The sequence below is a fragment of the Muscardinus avellanarius genome (genome assembly GCF_963383645.1).
Source record: "Muscardinus avellanarius genome assembly, chromosome: 4".
Lineage (NCBI taxonomy): Eukaryota > Metazoa > Chordata > Mammalia > Rodentia > Gliridae > Muscardinus > Muscardinus avellanarius.
Genome location: NC_137789.1, coordinates 42,862,147 through 42,882,312, shown reverse-complemented (window position 1 = coordinate 42,882,312; position 20,166 = coordinate 42,862,147). Strand labels below are relative to the sequence as shown.

The 20,166-nt window shown below is 35.6% G+C and overlaps 1 protein-coding gene across 1 annotated transcript in view; it reads left to right on the top strand.

The window, feature by feature from the left end:
* The window catches only part of CPQ (carboxypeptidase Q), a gene marked incomplete at its 3' end in the record, with an annotated part of 413,030 nt that overhangs the window by 78,493 nt on the left and 314,371 nt on the right, over window positions 1–20,166 (top strand). The window contains exon 3 of the mRNA XM_080693957.1: window positions 19,040–19,247. Within this exon, the coding sequence (XP_080550083.1) occupies window positions 19,040–19,247 (208 nt within the window). The remainder of the gene's footprint in view (window positions 1–19,039; window positions 19,248–20,166) is intronic.

The following is a 20,166-nucleotide window of genomic DNA, read 5'->3' as shown; positions in this document are numbered from 1 at the left end:
TTCATTTTACAGATAAGGAATTTGAGGCCTACCCTGGTTATGAAAGTTAACCTGGGTCTTACTCTTACTGTCAAAACTGTACTTAACCTTGATCTTTCTTGTTTATATGGTGACCCTGCACCTGTAGATGCAAAGTAGAATCAACATTCCCCTGAATGACATCCAAGCTCTATTCAGTTTGAGCACTTGGGAAGACTAGCTCTCTCACTTAGACCCGGTGAGTCTGTCTGAAGTAGAGACACGGATGTTGAGATTGAACTCCCATGGCTGTCTCTGTCCTGGGGGTAAGAACAGAGGAGGAAGCTCTGCCCAACAGTCTCATAGCACTGAGCAGCACACAGGTGATGTGTACCTTAGTATCTCAGTATTTTCACAAAAGAACTTGACAGGAGCCCAGCAAGATCTTTTTTGGTGTCTGTGGTCAATAAGCTACCACTACTGTGTGCAGACTGGCCATTTATTGAATTCCTATTTCACTCAGCTTCAATTCATTTGACTTTGGATGGTTTGCAACACGCCTTTAATTCTTAGACTTAGAGTTGCTGTGTGACTGATTCTTTGTCAGACTTCATTAGAAATTCAGATGATATTGATTTTAAATAGGCCCTCAGGGCTTAAGAACTTCTGGAGCACAGGTGAAAAGGAGTGGTTAACTTTTTCATAAACTCAAGTTGTGCTGAATTCATCATCCCCAAGTAGTGGACATAATAAGGAAAATACCTTTCTGATTTAATTAATTAATTAATTCAATAATTGTTTAAGAGCCTCGTATGTACATACCAGGGTGAATACTAAGTGCTAGGTCTGTAGACATTCATATATAAACCATGCCTGTCCTAGAGAGTGGGTTAGAGACCCAAGAGTGACCATAGGTCTGGGATAATAAATCTCAAGCTTTTGCAAAAAAAAAAAAAATGTGGGATTTTGTTTTCTTAGAAGATAGAACTTGGATTTATTTTGTTCATGAATGTAGCCTATATCCTCATTGCCTATCAAAGAACCTAGTTCATTTAAACTCCAATGGGGATTATTTTGAATTGACTTAACATTTCTAACTGCATGATCAAGTGGCCAGAATGTGTTAATTTGTGACCCTTTTTTTTTTTTTTTTAGTGAGCTATGTATTTTTGGTTTTCAAAGTCAACCCAGTATCCAAATGGTTAAATTCTGGTAATTGGTGGATGTGCTTAGTCACAGATTTGATGAATGATTTATTTTTAATAAAAGCAGAAGGCCTATGACAAGCTCAGCAAATTGTTGGCAGTTTTAAGCCATTATACCAGGTAGCTTGAGAAAATTTCTCAGCAAATAAAACCTATTAGATTATATAATATTCTTGCAAGGCAACAAGAATAATAACTTCTAAAATTATATCTATCTTGTTATTTAAAGGCAGAAATTACCTGAAAAATGAGCAGATTATTGAGAACTGATTAGCTATTTGATGGCATTTTATATGATTCAAAAAGATTTATACATGTTGATTACTCACAAAAGTTAAATTATACTTCTAAATATAGAAATAATAGTCTATTTTGATTACTAATGTTTTAGAGTCAACTTCCATCTGCTTTTGAGTGATTTTTGCCCTTCTCTTTTAAAATTCAAAATCTGAATTTAAGCATATACATTACCACAGTGCTCACAAGATGGATTAAGTCTTACAGAATGTTCCAGTGTAATCTGAAACCACAGCAAGTACTGGAGGCTTTATGTTTGAAAAGCGTTTTAATCAGTGATGGATTTGGAATTATTGCCAGCTGATTCCTGAATCTTTAGGCTTGGGCCTTAGGAACACATTATCCAGATGTTTATAAAATGCCATTTTACTAATGTCCTGTTTATGCTTTGGCTTTGTGGTAAAAAACAAAATTACATTGGCTTACTTCAAAGTGCCGGATGAAAGAATTATACATGAACTAAGTATTACATTTGAGCTGCCCGACAGCCCTTCACCCCACCTTTCCACCCTAACAGGACTGATCCTCTCTCATTGCCTTTTTTCTCCATGACACATGACAAGAGTTCAATCTGTTTTGTGGAATTTCATGTGAATATTGCATTCATGGCAATGTTTCTTGTTCCTTTCTTTGAGAGTATTCATACAGGTTACTTTAGGCTAAGAATTATTTATATTTTATCATGAATGTTATATTTACTTTTATAAGTTTAGAAAATGTAGGGGAAAAGAACATGAAAATAATTCATAAATCACCCAGAGAAAACCACTTTTACCTTTTCTTCTATTTTTAAAGTTATGATTTACTATATAAATTTACAAATATAAAATTGGGGTATGAGTTTATGCAAAAATGTGAAACATTTAACCATTTTCTTGTGGCACTGAATATTCTTCAAAATATAACTTTTGATGGTTCAGAGTTATTATGACTTTATCATCCTTTATTTGGTTTTTCTTGCCAAGCTCAAAAGAAAAACTTCTGTCATTTTCTCTGCCATCCAAATGTATTTCTACCACCCTATATTTCCTCCTATTCTTTGTGCATAAAATTTATAGTGTTTATCACAGTTTACATGAAGCTTGGCATTTTCTCTATATTAAATAATTCATGTAATTTTCTAGGCTTGACAATATTTTACTGGATGAAAAATAATTATTGAAATTGAATATCATAATATATACCAGAATACCCATATTACTGAATTTTAGTGTGTTTCTGTTTTTTAAAAATATTTTTGGAATAATTTAATAAGTATTTTTAAACAAACACACTAGAATATATACATTTAACCAATATTGCCAGTAAATGGAGTACAAGATGGTAGAGGTACATTTCACCTAATTAGCCTTTACACAATTCCCACCCCATTCCTTCCCACTCCCTCCTTCTCATGTTTGGCTTAGTGATATGTTTGCTTGTTAATGTACATTGTATATATTCTGGAATTTCCCTCTTCCCCCTCCCATTCCTCTTAGTTAAGTCATGAGCAAATATAAATAACTTCTAAGTCTAGACTCATATAAACATAAGTGTCAATGATGTAAACATTTCTAAAACTTTTCTTTTTTTCCTCTATCTTATTCATTCTTTATTTTAAAAACTTTTTATTGGTGCATTGTGTCGTACATCTTAATGGAGTAGATGATGGTAAAGGAATACATGTACACATCACCCAATTAGCTCTTGCCCAATTCCCACCCCATTCCCTCCCCCTCTCTCCTTCTCATGTTTGGCTTAGTGATTGACTTTGATATGTTTATGAATATAGGTCATGCACAGTAGAGAATTTCCCTCTTCACCCCTCCATCCCCTCAGTTAGGTCGCCTTATTTGCTTATCTATAGTATCTCCTTATATCTAGAGTTCCTCCTAAGACCCATTTTCTCCCTAGCTTCTGCATATTAGGGAAAGCATCTGATTTCTTATTTTTTGTGATTGACTAATTTCACTTAGCATAATGTTCTTTAGTTCCATCCATTTCCCTGTAAGTGATGTAATTGTGTTTTTCTTTATGGCTGAGTAGAATTCCATTGTGTACATATCCTATAGTTTTGTAATCCATTCATCTTTTGATGGACATCTTGTGATCTACAGATTCAATGCAATACCCATTAAATTATCAAGGTCATTCCTTACACACATAGAAAAATCAGTTCTTAAATTCATTTGGAATGACAAAAATCCTAGAATAGCCAAAGTAGTTCTCAGCAACAAAAACTATGCAGGAGGAACCACAATACCTGACTTTAAACTATACTACAAAGCCATTGTAATAAAAACAGCATGGTTCTGGGACAAAAACAGATACATAGACCAACTGAACAGATTAGAAGATTCAGAAACAAAGCCACACCGCATACTTAAAGCCAATTGATTTTTGACAAAGAGGTCAAAAACATACACTGAAAAAAGATAGCCTCTTCAACAAATGGTGTTGGCAAAACTGGCTAACTATATGCAGAAAATTGAAATAAACTCCACTTTCTTATTCTGCACAAGAGTCAATTCAAAATGGATCGAAGACTTGGAAATTAGACCAGAGGCCTTGAGGCTCCTTGAACAGTGCATAGGTCCAACACTGCAACATAGGCACAAGTAAAAACTTTCACAAAAAGATTCCAAAAACACAAGAAACTAAAAGGTGAATCAATATGTAAGATTTCATGAAACTGAAGAGCTTCTGTACAGCAAAGGGAACTATCAAGCACCTCAACCGAGAGCCAACAGAATGGGAGGAGATCTAAAACTTCTCTTTTGAAATTGTCTTTAGAACCCATTGATGAGCCATAAACCAAAAACCAGTCTCATTATTTTATAACATATCTTGGTTTAGACTCCAAATCCTTCATTCATCATATTTTGACTGTTTCTAAAAATCAATTCTAATTTTAAGGAACCAAAATTTGCCTACATGTAGACCATTTGGAAGGCTGCCAGATGTTTCCCGGGTGACGATAGCTGTGTGCGCCCCACCCACACCTGGAGACTGGGAGCTATCCTTGGGCTTCCAGCCCATTCACTAGGTCCAGCACTGGCTGTGTATACCTGCCCCCCACCCTGGGACCTAGTGCTACCCTCCTGTGCCCAGCTGAGCCATCCACAGGAATCAACTCAAAATGGATCAAAGACTTAGAAATTAGACCAGAGATTGTGAAGTTACTAGAGAAGGCATAGGATCAACATTCCAACATATAAGCACAGGAAGTAACTTTCTCAATAAGACTTCCAATGTGCAGGAAATTAAAACAAGAATTAATAAGTGGGATCTCATCAAACTAAAAAGTTTCTTCTCATCAAAGGAAACCATCAAGAACCCAAAGAGGAAGCCTATAGAATGGGAGATCTTTACCAGCCACCACTCTGATAGGGGGATAATATCCAGAATAGACAAAGAGCTCAAAGGACTCTACACTAGCAAAACAAACAACCCAATCAAGAAATGGGCAACTGAACTGAATAGACACTTCACAAAAGAAGAGATACAAATGGTCAATAGATATATGAAAAGATATTCAACATCATTAACCATCAGGGAGATGCAAATCAAAACTATGCTGAGATTCCATCTAACCCCAATCAGAGTGGCAAGCATAAACAAATCAAACAACAGTTGCCGGAGAGGATGTGGGGAAAGAGGAACTCTTTTACACTGTTGGTGGGAGTGCAAAGTAGTTCAGTCACGATGGAGATCAGTATGGAGATTCCTTAGAAAACTGGGAATAGATCCACCATTTGATCTGTCTATACTACTCCTGGTTATATTTCCAAAGTGGTTGAAATCAGAGAACTCCATTAACATATGCATACCCATGTTCATAGAAGCACAGTTTGTAATAGCCAAAATATGGAACCAAACTAGATATCCATCAACAGATGAAAGAATTGCAAAATTATGGGAAATACACACAATGGAATTCTATTCAGCTATAAAGAAGAATAAAATAATAGCATTTGCAAGAAAATAGAAGGAACTTTAGAACATTATGTTAAGTGAGATTAGTCAAGCACAGAAAGAGAAGGGACAGATGTTTTCTCTAATATGCCCAAGCTTGGGAGTAGTGGTAATACCAGAGGGATTCCAGATGATGGAGGGGAAATCTCAGCAAAGCTAGAATGGAAGGATAGGAGAGGAAGAAAGCTGAGGTTGTTCAATGGAGGAACTACATCTGAATATGTGTAATAGTATAAATATAACATGCTTAACCTGGACACTCATAAATAAAATAAAATATGAAAAAAATGAAATCGAGATAATAAAAGTCCTTACTCTACATTGTTGTAGTTCTGGTGAATTAATGCAAGTGAAACACAGGACAGAGGGAGACACATAGCAAACACTCAGTAAGTGTTAGCTATTATTGACACAAATTGATTTAGGATGTTCTGTGGACTTCCCTGTCCACTGCCCTGTCAGACAGCTTAACATTTCTGATTTTGATAGGATGGTTTATGTTTTGGGGGGGTGTCCATGGAAGAACAATATCACCCTTTTTTAAATCTTCAGGGTACAGAATCCACTACAAAATCCTCTCCATGATATCTAAGAATAATGATGAGAGAAAGAAATACCAAATTAAGATTTTAAAAATGCCAAGGGAGCAGGGCACAGGGGCCCCACCTATAGTCCCAGCTGCTTGGGAGCTTGAGACAGGAGGATCTCTTGAGCCCAGGAGTTTGAAACCAGCCTGGAAGACATACTGAGACCACATCTCAAAACCAAAATGCCACAGGCAAGAAATTTCAAAGAAAGAGTTCCTCCACTTTTATTTCATGGAAATGTATCACTTAAGTAAACATGCCGTTAATGTTGACTGATCACACTGATGCTTGCTGTCTGTAGACATTGTTCTCCTTTTTTGAAGTAACTAAGTACTTTGCAGATTTTTTCTAATCTGTGCCAGCAGTCTTTTTATAATTAATCATGAGCCTCTCTATATCACTGTATGGGACAGAGATCTCATATGTGACTTTTATAAAGATAAGAAGACTAAATTATGTAATTATTGCATCAGAGACTGAGAAGATGTACACAAATGTGAATAAACAGCTCAAATACTACCAGATGTATAAGAAGAGTCCTTAAACACAGATGTGATTGGCATCAAGAGAATATTATTAACTTTGTACTTCTCCCTAAACGGCACATTGCTGGGCTGTCGCTACAAAAGGATTCAGCTGCAAGTATACCATGGAACTGATGGGGGAGGAAAAAATTTTTCAACAAATATGTTTCTATTAATTTGACACAGGTGTTCAAATGCCTGTGAGTTAGAATGTCAAGGATTTGGATTGCTCCTGAGATAGCTTCAGGCTTTGCTTCTAGGTTTTTTACTGGTTTTGGCACATACTTTTAAGATTTTAATTATGCATCTTAGTAAGGCTGCTGTTTGCTTGATTACAATTTAGCAGGATGACTGTAGTTCTCTAAAGAACGCAGTGAATATTGGCTCCGTTTTCATTACTACTGCAAATTCATGTTTAATCTTTATCATGTTCACAGTTTTTTGTTTGTTTGTTTGTTTATTTATTTATTTATTTATTTTATTGGTGGTACCAGGGTTCCTGGAAGCCCTTCTACCTCCGGGCTACACTCCCAGACCTATTTTTATATTTTTTATTTGGAAACAGGGTCTCTTAAGCCAGCGAGGCTGGCTCCAAACCAGCGTGATCCTCCTGTCTCCACCTCCTAAAAGCGGGGATTACAAACGTGCGCCACCACGCCTGGCTTGTTTCTTTATTTTAACCTAACATTATTTCATTGACATGGTGTCATGTCTTGCTTTGGCCATTTACAGAGATTACAGAAGTCATCCATTTTGCTGCTACTTTTCCTGAAGTTCATTTGTTTGGTTTTCTTCCTAGATATCCATATTTATACAGCGACACAACTAATATCTTAGTACGTTTTCCTTTTCTATAACATCATCAAGGAGTTTCTTCTCCAAAGCCAAATAACAAGAACAAAGTTAGAATATTTGAGATTTTGCTATATATTGGGAGAACTTGCTCTAAAATGATCAAACTAATTTACAGGACCACTAGCATAGTATGTATGTATAATTTCTCCCAGTTTATACAATATTGTATTTTACTTTAAGAAAATGCAATGACTTCTTAGAGTAATTTTAATTTGGATTTACTTATTTGGTATGACACATGTATAAAAAAGATTTAATATGTATAATTAAAATATACAATGCACTGATATATCTACTTTGGTGATTATAAAAATTGGTTATATATTTATCTGTGAAGAAAGCACAATTCAATTAATGGCAGCTATATTAATATTCTCCAGAGAAACAGAACTAATACTGTGTGTGTGTGTGTGTGTGTGTGTGTGTGTGTGTGTGTGTACAGAGTCAGAGAGTAAGAGACAGAACCTGCAATTGAGAAGGCTAGTCTCAAAATCTGCAGTTGGCAGGATGGAGACTCAGTCAAACTGATGGCACGATTCCATTCGGAATCTGAAGGCCTCAAAACCAGTGTTGTAAGTTCCAGCCTGAAAGCAGAAGACTGTGGTTCTAACTTAGTCAGTCAGGCAGGAGGAGTATCCTCCTACTCAGCCTTTCTGTTCTATCTGTAGGTTCACTTAATTGATGAGGCAGTCTGCTTTACTTAGTATACCAATGCAAATGTTCCTTTCATCCAAAAACAGCCTCACAGACACACCCAACATAATGTTTTGCCAAATGTCTGGGTGTTTTGTGGCCCAGTCAAGTTGATGCATAAAATCCAGTATCGCAGTAGCTCAGAGAAATGTGGGCTTATTTACCTTTGGCCATAACTCATGGGGCACCTGTCGGTGATACTATGAGTCTCGGCCTCTTCTGTCTGTCTGCATCTTCACTGCACCTTCCTCCTCATGCTTGCTGAATTATGGCCATTGGGTGGTGGCTGGATCTTCATGCTTTATTCTTGTTCTAAGCAGAGAAGAAATGGAAGGACAAAAAGATGGAAGAACTCTTCACTGAACCTTTCCCTTTATATCCGGGAAGGAATGTGCTTCCTGTACACTTCTGCTTCTCTCTCATGGTCAGAATCCCATAATATGTCCAGCTTCTACTGGTGAGGGAAGCCAGGAGAATGGACATCTAGCTATTTAGCATTTCCATAGAGGATGGTGAAGAAGAGAGTGTTTGGGATGGTGTCGAATGAACCAAACTGGAGCTATTTGTCACAGGCTCTAACCAAGTCAAATCTGGATATAGTTTTGGTCAATTCTTTTCAAAGTGTGTGTGTGTGTGTGTGTGTGTGTGTGTGTGTGTGGTACTGGGGGTGGAACCCAGGGGCTTTTCTACCACTGGGCTATACTCTCAGACCTATTTTATATTTTATTTGAAAATAGGGTCTCACTAAGTTGCTGAGAGCCTCTCTAAGTAACTGAGGCTGGCTTCGAACCTGTATGATCCTCCTGTCTCAGCCTCCCAAGCATGGGGATTACAATCATGTGCCACCATGCCCAGCTCAAAATATTTTGAATAGCTATATAATTGTGTTACATAATTCTGGTTTGTCTTAAAGTCACATTTTACTTCTGGGCGTGGTGGTGCACATTTGTAATCCCAGCATTTGGGAGGCTGAGACAGGAGGATCATGGTTTGCAGACAGCCTCAGCTACTACTTAGTGAGGACCTTTGCAACTCAATGAGACTCTGCTTCAAAATAAAGAAAAAGAAATAGGGCTGGGGGTGTACTTTGTAGGTAGAATACCCCTAGGTTCCATCCCCAGTACCCACCGCCCAAAAAAATCACATTTTACTTTGGAAAAATGTTAAATTCAATTTATCTTATACTCATTCTGTCTTTGTGTATATTTTACATTTAAAAAAGACATGGAGGGCTGGACGTGGTGGCGCACGTTTGTAATCCCAGGGCTTGGGAGGCTGAGACAGGAGGATCGCACAGGTTCGAAGCCAGTCTCAGCTACTTACTGAGGCTCTCAGCAACTTAGTGAGACCCTGTTTCCAAAATAAAATATAAATGGGTCTGGGAGTATAGCCCAGAGGTAGAAAGCCTCTGGGTTCCACCCCCAGTACCACAAAAAAAAAGACATGCAGTTACATCAATATTTATTATGTAGCTATTCTTTCTCTTTTTTGCAGTGAAAATTTAGGATGTTTCTGAAGGAGAAGACAGTGATCTGGGTTAGCTAATCTTTAAGTATCTTCCAGTCATATTAATCATTTACTGTGGTTTTCCACTGGAGGTGAAACTAAGAACAATAGTTTCTTAATAATACAGACAGAGATTTTCTTTGGTAAGGTTTCAGTCTACACAGACCAAATGATTTATATGTTCCTCCATAGCTTATCATTATCATCATATTTATTAAACAAATATACTATTTTTTATATTCCATTAGTTAAGTCTTCATTTTGCTTAGTTATGGTAAACATAAATGTATCTTTTTTTTTAAAGTGGTAAAGATTGGAGGAGAAAATAAGGGGAAAAACAAATTAAGATGAAACCAGTATAAGGAGAAATTGTAACATATGAACAAAATCAGAAAGAAACAGGGAAACTGACATATTTTATGATGTTGAGTTGGGTTACAAAATATAATAGCAAAAGATAGTATTTACACAGTATTTTTAGCTGATAAAAGTGTAAAAAGTGTAAAAATTTAACTATTTTTATTTTGGAACTAGGGATTAAACCCAGGGGCATTCTACCTGTAATCTCCAACCCTAGTCCTATTTTATACTTTATTTTGAAACAGGGCCTCACTAAGTTTCTGAGGGTCTTACTCAATTGCTGAGCCTGGCTTCAAATCTGTGATCTTTCTGTCTTCACCTCCCAAGTAATGAGATTAAAGGCTTAGGTCACCGTGCCTGGATTTTATTTTCTCTTATACTTATTTCACAGGGAGTTATGTCCTTATATCATTTTTATACTTTTGTGTTTGAGGGGGAAAAAGCCCAAATCTATCCTATATGTTACGGATGTTAAAAATTAAAGTCTTAATCCCTAGAGTGTTTTGACCATCTTCTGTCTTTCTCACATATGGAGATGGCTTTGTTCCTCTATTTTAGAGGAAGCTACATTACCTCAGACCGTGTTTCTAATAGTCTCCTTACTGAGATCTTCAGAACAGAAGATATTAAGTGTGTTGGTCCAGGTGTGTTCATGTAGAGTCTGTCATCCACGTGGAATAAAATTTACAAATTTAATGTTTCCTGCCTTTCTTCTGCTGTTTCAACTGAACTGTAGAAGTTGGGAATGAATTGTGGAATTGCAGAAATGTACCTCATCTGTCTTGAGTAGTTCTTTTTTCTTTCCTCTTTTCATTTATTTGTGGGAACTGGTAATATTTTAATGTTTCCCCTTTGTGAAAGTACTTGGAAAGTGAACCTTTTTGCGTTTGTGTTGTTGACAGTATAAAAGCCTAAGATGAATTTACTCTGATTGTTGTTAATGACAATTTAAAAGCCTGAGCTTAATTTACTTTTATGGTGCAAGCTCTAAAATATTAATAAAATCAACTAGATTTTTCCAAGGGAGTTTCTTTCATACCGATTTTTAACTCAAGCAAGCTTTTCTAAATAAACACAGTTTCCTTAAAGTTTCTGACAGAGAAGTTAAATTTTTTTTTTTGCACAGAAACAAGAGTGTACCTTCAAAAGAATATGGTTCTCACAGCCATTCCCACCTCTAGACACTTTTTCAAAAACATACCTAAGCTTCAACATGTGATGGGTAATTTTTATTTTAGTAAATGTATTATATACTTCTGCAAAATAGACATGTTATTCATAAAGAGAGATACATAATTGTTTTATTGTTGGATATTTACCTAAAATCTGACACCCATTTTTAAGGAATGATTTGAACTTTTCAAATTTTGAAATACTCAGCAACATAATGTGCCTGATATCTTTTATAAAGAGCCAGTCTGAAGTGAGTAATGTTAAAGGAATTTGGTTGATGTGTGGTAATCAGGAGAGAAATTTCAAATTTATTTGCTTAAACATTGTACTTAATATAGATTATAGGGAAACATTCAGCTGGCTTCCTCCTATATGGTTTTTGTTGCTGAGAACTACTTTGGCTATTCTGGGTTTTTGTTGTTCCAAATGAACTTAAGGACTGATTTTTCTATGTCTGAGGAATGATCTTGGTTATTTAATGGGCATTGCATTGAATCTGTAGATCACTTTTTGAATTATGGCCATTTTGATGACATTTATTCTGCCTATCCATGAACATGGAAGACCTTTCCATCTTCTAAATCTTCTTGATTTAATTTTTTCAATGTTTTATAATTTTCTTTATAGAGATCTTTTACCTTTTTGGTTAAGTTTATTCCTAAGTATTTTATTTTTTTGTGGAAAATCTCGAGTGGAAGTGTTTTCTGAATTTCTTTTACAGTGAATTTATGCTTGGTGTAAAGAAAAGCTTCTGATTTTTTAATATTGATTGTGTATCCAGACACTTTGTTGAATTTGTTGATCAGTTCTATAAGCCTTTTGATTGAGTTTGTTGGATTTTCTAAGTATAGTATCATGTCATCAGAAAATAGTGAAAAATTGAGTTCTTCTTTTCCTATTTTTACTCCTTTGATTTCCTTTTCTTGCCTTATTGCTCTGGCTAGAGTCTCAAGTACTGTATTGAAGAGAAGTGGTGATAATAGACATCCTTGTCTTGTTCCTATTTTTAGGATAAATTCTTGAAGTTTTTTCCCCATTTAATATGATGTTGGCTGTGGGATTATTGTAGATTATCTTTATGATGTTGAGGCATGTTCCTTCTATTCTGATTCTCTGAAGTGCTTTTATCATAAATGCATGTTGGATTTTATCAAATGCTTTTTCAGTGTCTATTGAAATGAGAGCTTCTGTACAGCAAAGGAAACTTTCAAGAACCTCAGCTGAGAGCCACCAGAATGGAAGAAGATTTTTGCCATCTACTCCTCTGACAGCGAACTAATATCTAGATTATAGAGATAACTCAAGAAACTCATCACTAAGAAAACAAACAACCCAATACAAAATGTGCAAGTGAGTTAAATAGAAACTTCACAAAAGAAAAAATTCAAATGCCCAATAAATGCATGAAAAAATGCTCAACATCATTGGCAATCAGAGAAAGGCAAATCAAAACTACCCTGAGATTCCACCTAACTCCAACTAGAATGACAGTCATTCAAAACACAAGCAAAAACAAATGCTGGGGAGAATATGGAGAAGTGGGAACTCTGAAACATTGTTGGTGCGATTGCAAATTAGTGAAACCACTTTGGAAAACAGTATGGCGGGTCCTCAGAAGAATGGGAACAAACTTACCATTTAATCCAGCCATTACCACTTCTCGGTATCTGCGCAAAAGCAAAGGAAACCAAACTACCAAACTAATGCATGCATATCTGTTTTATAGCTATACAATTCACCATTGCCAAACTATGGAACCAGCAAAGATATTCATCAATAGATGAATGGATCACAAAACTGGGATATGTGCACAATGGAATTTTACTCAGCCATTAAAAAAAAAAAAAACAATTACATCATTTACAGGGAAATGGGTGGAACTGGAGAACATTATGCTAAGTGAGATTAGTCAGTCACAAAAGAAGAAGAAATCAGATGCTTTCCCTAATATGCGAAAGCTAGGGAGCAAAGGGTTACAGGAGGAACTCTAGATGAAGAAGGAGATCCTATAGAGGAGCAAATAAAGTGACTTAACTGAGGTGATGGGAGGGGGAAGAGGGAAACTCTCTAAAACACATGATGTACTTAAACAAACATATTAAAGTCAATCACTAAGCCAAGCATGGGGAGGAGGGATGGGGAGGGAATGGGGTGGGGACTGGGTATGTGTCAATTGGGTGATGTGTGCATATCTGTCTCTCCAAGTCTTTTACCCCATTAAGATGTATGATTACAATGCCCCAATAAACATTTTTTTAAAAATTTTGGAAACTTAAGACTCATTATTTTTATAATAGAAATTTCATTTAGGATTTACCCACGCGTCATAAAATTTACCTCTTTAATTTGCATAATTCTGTGTTTTTTTATATATTCACAGAGTTGTGCAGTCATCCTTGCTATCTAATTTTTCCAACATTTTTATCATCCTTCAAAGAAACCTCATTCTCATTAATAATCTACCATTCTTCTCTTCTCCACCAGACCCAGATGAACTAAAATTTACTTTCTATCTCTGTAGATTTGTCTGTTCTGGACATTTCATATAAATACAATTTTACAAAGTGTAATCTATCCAGGCGTGGTGGCGCATGCTTGTAATCCCTGCGCTTGGGAGGCAGAGACAGGAGGATTGCACAGGTTCGAAGCCAGCCATGTGTGCTGGCTTAGGAGACCCTGTTTCCAAATAAAAATGTAAAAATAGGTCTGGGAGTATAGCCCGGATGTAGAAGGGCTTCCAGGAACCCCAGTACCACCAAAAAAAAAAAAAAAAAAAAAAAAATGTAGTCTTCTGTATCTAGCTTCTTTCATTTAGAGAATGTTTTTCAAAGTCTGTCCATATTGTACCATGTACCAAAAGATTTTTTAATTGATAAATAATATTCCATAGAATGGATGTACTGCCTTTTGTTTACCAATTTATCAATTGATAATATTAGAGCTATTTCTACCTTTTGTGATACTGGGGATAGGATCCAGAGGCATTCTACCTCCAAGATACACTCCCAGCCCTATTTTTTTATTTTTTATTTTCAAACAGAGTCTTACTGAGTTGCAGAGGGCCTCACTAAGTAGTAGCTGAGGCTGTCTGTGACTGCAATCCTCCTGTCTCAGCCTCCCAAATGCTGGGATTACAAGCATGTGCCACTACACCCAGCTTTATTTCTACCTTTTGACTATTATAAATAATGCTGCTATGAATGTTTACATGCAGATTTTTGTGTGAACATGTATTTTGGATTGTCTTGAATATATAATAAGTTATAAAATTTCTGGGTCTATAGTAAGTACATTTTTAACTTTTTGAGGTAATATCATATTGTTTGCTAAAGTAGCTACACCACTTTAAATTCCCCAAAGTGATGTACCAGCGTTCAAGCCTCTCTGCATCCTCTCCAGTCCTTTTTCTCTGTCCCTTTCATCGTAGCCACTCTAGTGAGTGTGAAGTAGCATCTTGTGTTTTGATTTGCATTTCCTTTATGGCTAATGATGTGCACAATACTTTCATGTGCTTATCACTCATTCCTCTACTATCTTTGGAGAAATAATCTATTCAGATTCTTTGCTCATTTTTAAATTGGGTTGTCTTTTTATTATTGAGTTGTTGAGAGCCTTTTATATATTTTTTAGATTCTGTACAATTGATTTTTATATATTGATCTTGTGTCCTACAACCTTGCCAAACTTGGTAATTAATCTGCCATATCAGACATATGATTTTCAAAAAATTTCTCCCATTCTATGTATTGACTTTTTAGCCTTTGATGGTGTCCTTTGAAGCATGAAAGTTTAACATTCTGATTGTTCAATTCATCTATTTTTTTGTTGCTATGATTTTTGATATTGTATCTAAGAAACAACTTCCTTACTCAAGGTCATGAAGTTTTATAGTTTTAGATATTCCATTTGGGCACATTATTTATTTTAAATAAACTTTTGTACATGTTAGGATATAAGGTTGCAACTTCATTCTTTTACATGTGTATAGCTGGTTGGCCCAGCACCATTTTTTGAAAATACTTTTCTATCCCTATTGAATTATCTTGGTGTCCTTCTTTAAAAGAAATTGAATTTATTTCTGGGCTCTCAACTCTCTTCTATTGATTTATAGATCTATCCTTATACCAATGCCACGCTGTCTACATTACTATAGATTTGTAGTAAGTTTTAAAATTTAGAAATGTGAGTTCTCCAACTTTATTTTTGTTTTAGTTTTTAGATTTCTATCAGTTATTTTGAGTCCTTTGATTTTTAATATGAATTATAGAATCTTCTTGTCAATTTTTTTTTGAGGTACTGGGGATGAAACCCAGGGACATTCTACCTCTGAGCTGCACTCCCAGCCCTATGATTTTAGTCTTTTTTTTTTTTTTTTTTTTTAAGCAGGGTCTCACTGAGTTGCTAAGGGCCTCACCAAGTAGCTGAAGCTGTCTGTGAACCACAATTCTCTGGTCTCTGCCTCCCGAATGCTAATCAATTTTCTTAAGAATTTTTTTAGGAGATTGCTTTAAACCTGTGAATAAATTTGGATAGTCTTATCATCTTAACAATGAGTCTTCCAATCCATAGCCATTGGACGTTTTTTCATTCGTTTTGGTGCTTAATTTATTTTAACAATATTTTTAGTTCCAAATGTTTAAGCCTCATACTTCCTCTGTTAAATTTATTTGTAGCATTTTATTATTTTTGTTACTAATGTACATGGGATTCGTTACTTAATTTTCAGATATCCCTTTCCACTATAATGTTACTGCACTTTTTTCATTGCTCTGTGATATAGTTTGCATATGGTTTATGTCCCCCAAAAGGTTCACATGTAGGGAACATGGTCCCCAGAGTTGAACTACTGAGAAGTGGTGGAAACTTTGAGGGGTGGGGTCTAGTGGGAGGTCCTTATATCATTTTGGGGGTAGGTATTTCTTATGTGGCCATTTTAGAGTTCTTCTAAAAGAGCTATTTTGTAAGGAACAAACCTGGCCCATCTCCTCCTCTCTGCTACTGTTTCAAGATGTAATCACTTGTTCATTCCCCCACATCCTCTACCATCTGCCACTTACAATGAAGTCCTAACCAAAACTGGACTAGTGCAGGAACCATGCTCTTGAAACTCCAAAATAGTAACCTAAATAATGTTTTCTATTTATAAAGGAATTTTATAATATCAGTGACGACTAATACATCATCATACAACCCACACAACTAGATTTTGTATGTTGATCTTATATCCTGCAACCTTGCTGAAATTTCTATTTAGTTCAAGTGTGTGTGTGTGTGTGTGTGTGTGTGTGTGTGTGTGTATGTGTGTGTGTGTTCCTTAGGATTTTTAAATATAAAATCATATCATCTATGAACAGAGATAGTTTTACCTCCTCTTTTTTAACTGTTGTGAATAGAATTTTTTCCCGATTTCTTTCTCAGCATTTGAAGGCATAGAACAATCTATTGATTTTTGTATGTTGATTTTATATTCTGCTACTTTGTTCAGTTCTTAAATAAGATCTAAAAGTTGAGTTTTTAGTATCTTCTAAGTATAGGATGATATCATATCAAGTAGAAATAATTTGTCTTCTTCCATTCCTGTCTATATTCCTTCTATTTTTTCCTATTGTCTAATTTCTCTGGCTAAAATTCAAGTACTATATTTAATAGGAGTATTAAGAGTGGATATCCTTGTTTATTCCTGATTTAAGAGGGAATACTTTAGTTTTTTACTTTTAGTATAATGTTTATTCATTTATAGCCTTTATGTTGAGGTAAAAGCCTTCTATACACATTTTCTTCAGGACTTTTATCATGAAAGGATGTTGAATTTTGTTAAAGACTTTTTCTGCATCTATTGGCATGATCATGTGATTTTTACCTTTTTGGTTTTTTTTTTACTTTCTTTGTAGTTTATCCTTTGCTAGTGTTAAGCTGTAGATGGGGCTTATAAATGGAGGCAGGAAGGTGTTGTTTATTCTAATTGGCAACTCCATGACAATTTTACTATAGTGAAAGTTCAGAATTTTAAAAATGTATTGAGTTTTTATTTTGTATTCTTTTATTGAAAATGATGGACAAACCAGTGGAAAACATGCTTACTTGCAAAACCAAAGGCCTGTATATTTTTAATTCAGAATCAAAGTTAAAAGATGCCTCTCAGTGTCACTTCCCCTAGATATCCATAAGTACAGGCCTCTTTCACTGTCTGTACTTTATGAACTCTTACCTGTAACTTATTAGTTCACACCTGTGTAGAAACGGTATTTAAAAGAGACTTTTAAGAAGTGCTATGGTGACCTTCTCTTGAGTAAGAGAGTCTGAGAACAAAGAGACTTTGTTAAATCCCAGACATTACATAACATAATGTAAGTAATTAATATTTAGATTGTCTTCCTACGTGTTGCAAGGTAATTTTCAAATTCATTATTATCTACCAACTCAGTGGGAAAATTAGCACTAAAGAAATGATAACTACTAAACTACTATTATTTACTAAGTACTCAGTATGTTCCAAACACTGTCTAGAATCCTTTGTATGAGCTGCCTCTTTTGTTCCTCAGAGTAATGTTATGAGATTAACAGAGATATAATCTAAATTTCTTGAATGTCAGGTAGGTATAGAATGTTGGAACCAAGATATAACCTAGATTATGTGACTCCAGAGCCCGAACTAAGAGCTAGAGTGGGTTATGCACACTCCAAAGTAGGGATTCAGATTCAGGGTCTCTGTATTCTATGTTCTGGGCTAATAAGTTGTTTTTTTTTTTTTGATGAACAGTAAAATTTTCAGTAAACATTTAGGAAATGTCTATAAAAGGTATACTCATATGGTAATAATGACTTGAGATTAGACAGTATCTGCAAGGATATATGAAATAAAGATGTGGATAACTTTCCCAAGGTCACCTAGTAATATTATATAGATCAGATTTTAATCCAGGTCATCTAATTCCAGAGCTTCTGTTCTACACCATTTTGCTATGCAGTCTCTCTAAGTAATTTTTTTCCTGAGATATGGTTCAAACAAAATAGTCACACCAAGAAGGCAGTTCTTGCTAAAACTGGATCATTATTTTTTTTATATGTGGAAATTAGAGTCACTTCTATAAGAGAGAAGCATCAAACCTCTGTTTGAACAGAAGGCAGGAGTAGACTGATAGATTATGCCAAGCACTGAGAAGCTGGAACTGTGTGGTTGAAGTCTGGGAGTAGTTGGTTCCAAGATGTCATGGAGCTGTACCAGAGGGGAACAAAGGGACAGTTTGAACAATCCATTTTACACAATGATTTTGATAAACTTCATTGGCATATATAGAGGTTGAGCCAATAGTAAATTAATACAAACTTCAATAGTAAGTATTTCTTGTACCATCAGGGATCTGGGCTTATTTAACATTTTTTTCATTAGGAACACAAATATATTCCCCAGATATTGTTCTAGTTTTCCTGTGCAGTGTTCTATCACCAACATTAAATTGTTTATTCGGGCCTCTGTGTTTAGATGGGAGGAGAGTAGGCTCAGTTCCAGTTGTCAGTGACTACAGGGATGAGACTATCTGGACCAGTTTTCTTTTAGGTGTTTAGATCTTCTGGTCTCCAAAGTCCATTAAAGAACTTCAAAGTTCTCTTGTCTTCTTGTGTATGCTCATCTGTTGATCATAAAAGCACTGTTCTGTCCTTCAGAGTCTGTGGCAATTTGCAGCTCTAAAGGCTTATCCAGCTTATCAAAAAAGTTCATGTAATGTTTTCATTGAGATGATTATTAAATTGAGGTTTGTATTATTTTTATCAAAAGCAAAAATTACAAATACATTAAAATCAAAACAAAACCACTCACTTTTTCTACTCTCTGTGTGTATAGATCAATGAAAATTCAAATGTTAACACACAGGAACTTTTGGTTCATTTTTACTTTCAAGGTAACCTGGTGGTTTCTTTTCCCAAGTCCTCACACAGGTTTTCAGGAATACCAGGATGGTGTGCCTAAGATACCAACAGCCTGCATTGCAGTGGAAGATGCAGAAATGATGTCAAGAATGGCTTCTCGTGGGAACAGAATTATCATTCAACTGAAGATGGGAGCAAAGACCTACCCAGATACCAATTCCTTCAACACTGTAGCAGAGATCACTGGGAGCAAGTATCCGGAACAGGTGGGTGAAGGAGGGTGATAGGTTTTTTGGGAATAGGGTATTTTGGTCATTTGCATTTTATATTTTGGTGGTACTGGGGTTCCTGGAAGCCCTTCTACCTCCAGGCTACACTCCCAGACTTATTTTATACTTTTTAATATTTGGAAACAGGGTCTCTTAAGCCAGCGTGGCTGGCTTTGAACTTGGGCCATCCTCCTGTCTCCGCCTCCCAAGTGCGGTGATTACAAGTGTGCACCACCACACCTGGCATGTTTGCATTTTTAGAGTTAGTTTGGTAAAGAGAAAACATAAGTCTGCAGAGATGGTCCTTATAGACTCATTAAAGGCTAAGGGTATATATATATTTCTATGAAAGGTTCTATTTTTCCATTAAAAGTTATAGTGAAGAAGAGCAGGATTAATTAAAGGACAGAGTGGGATCCATGGAATCCAACCTTTGAAGAGTCAAGAATGGAATTTATACGTATGTGTTATATTTTTTCACTTGGAGACAGTCTGGCATTTAAGAGCATACTAATAATCTAATGCTTATTATGTCTATTGAGTGAATTATCTTATTTAATCCTTCCAAAGCTCAGCAGAGTTGGGTATATTTTTTTTTATTTTTTAGGCAAGGAAACTGACCCAGAAAAAACTTAATTTGCCCAGATTCATTCAACTAGTAAGTGGCTGAGAAGAGACTCAAATCCAGGACTTTATGGATTAAACCAAACTTTAACCTATAATTTATCTGCAGTTTCCACTCTTTGAATTTTTAAAAAGTCTTAGAGGTAGATCCAGTCTCTATACTAGTTGAATATTAAATAAAACTTGGGAAAATCACTTATTCTCTGAGTTGTAGAGAATTCACCTACAAAAATAAGGAAGGCATTATCTAAGTAGCAGAATTATTATGGGGACTAGATTAGATAGTCCCTAT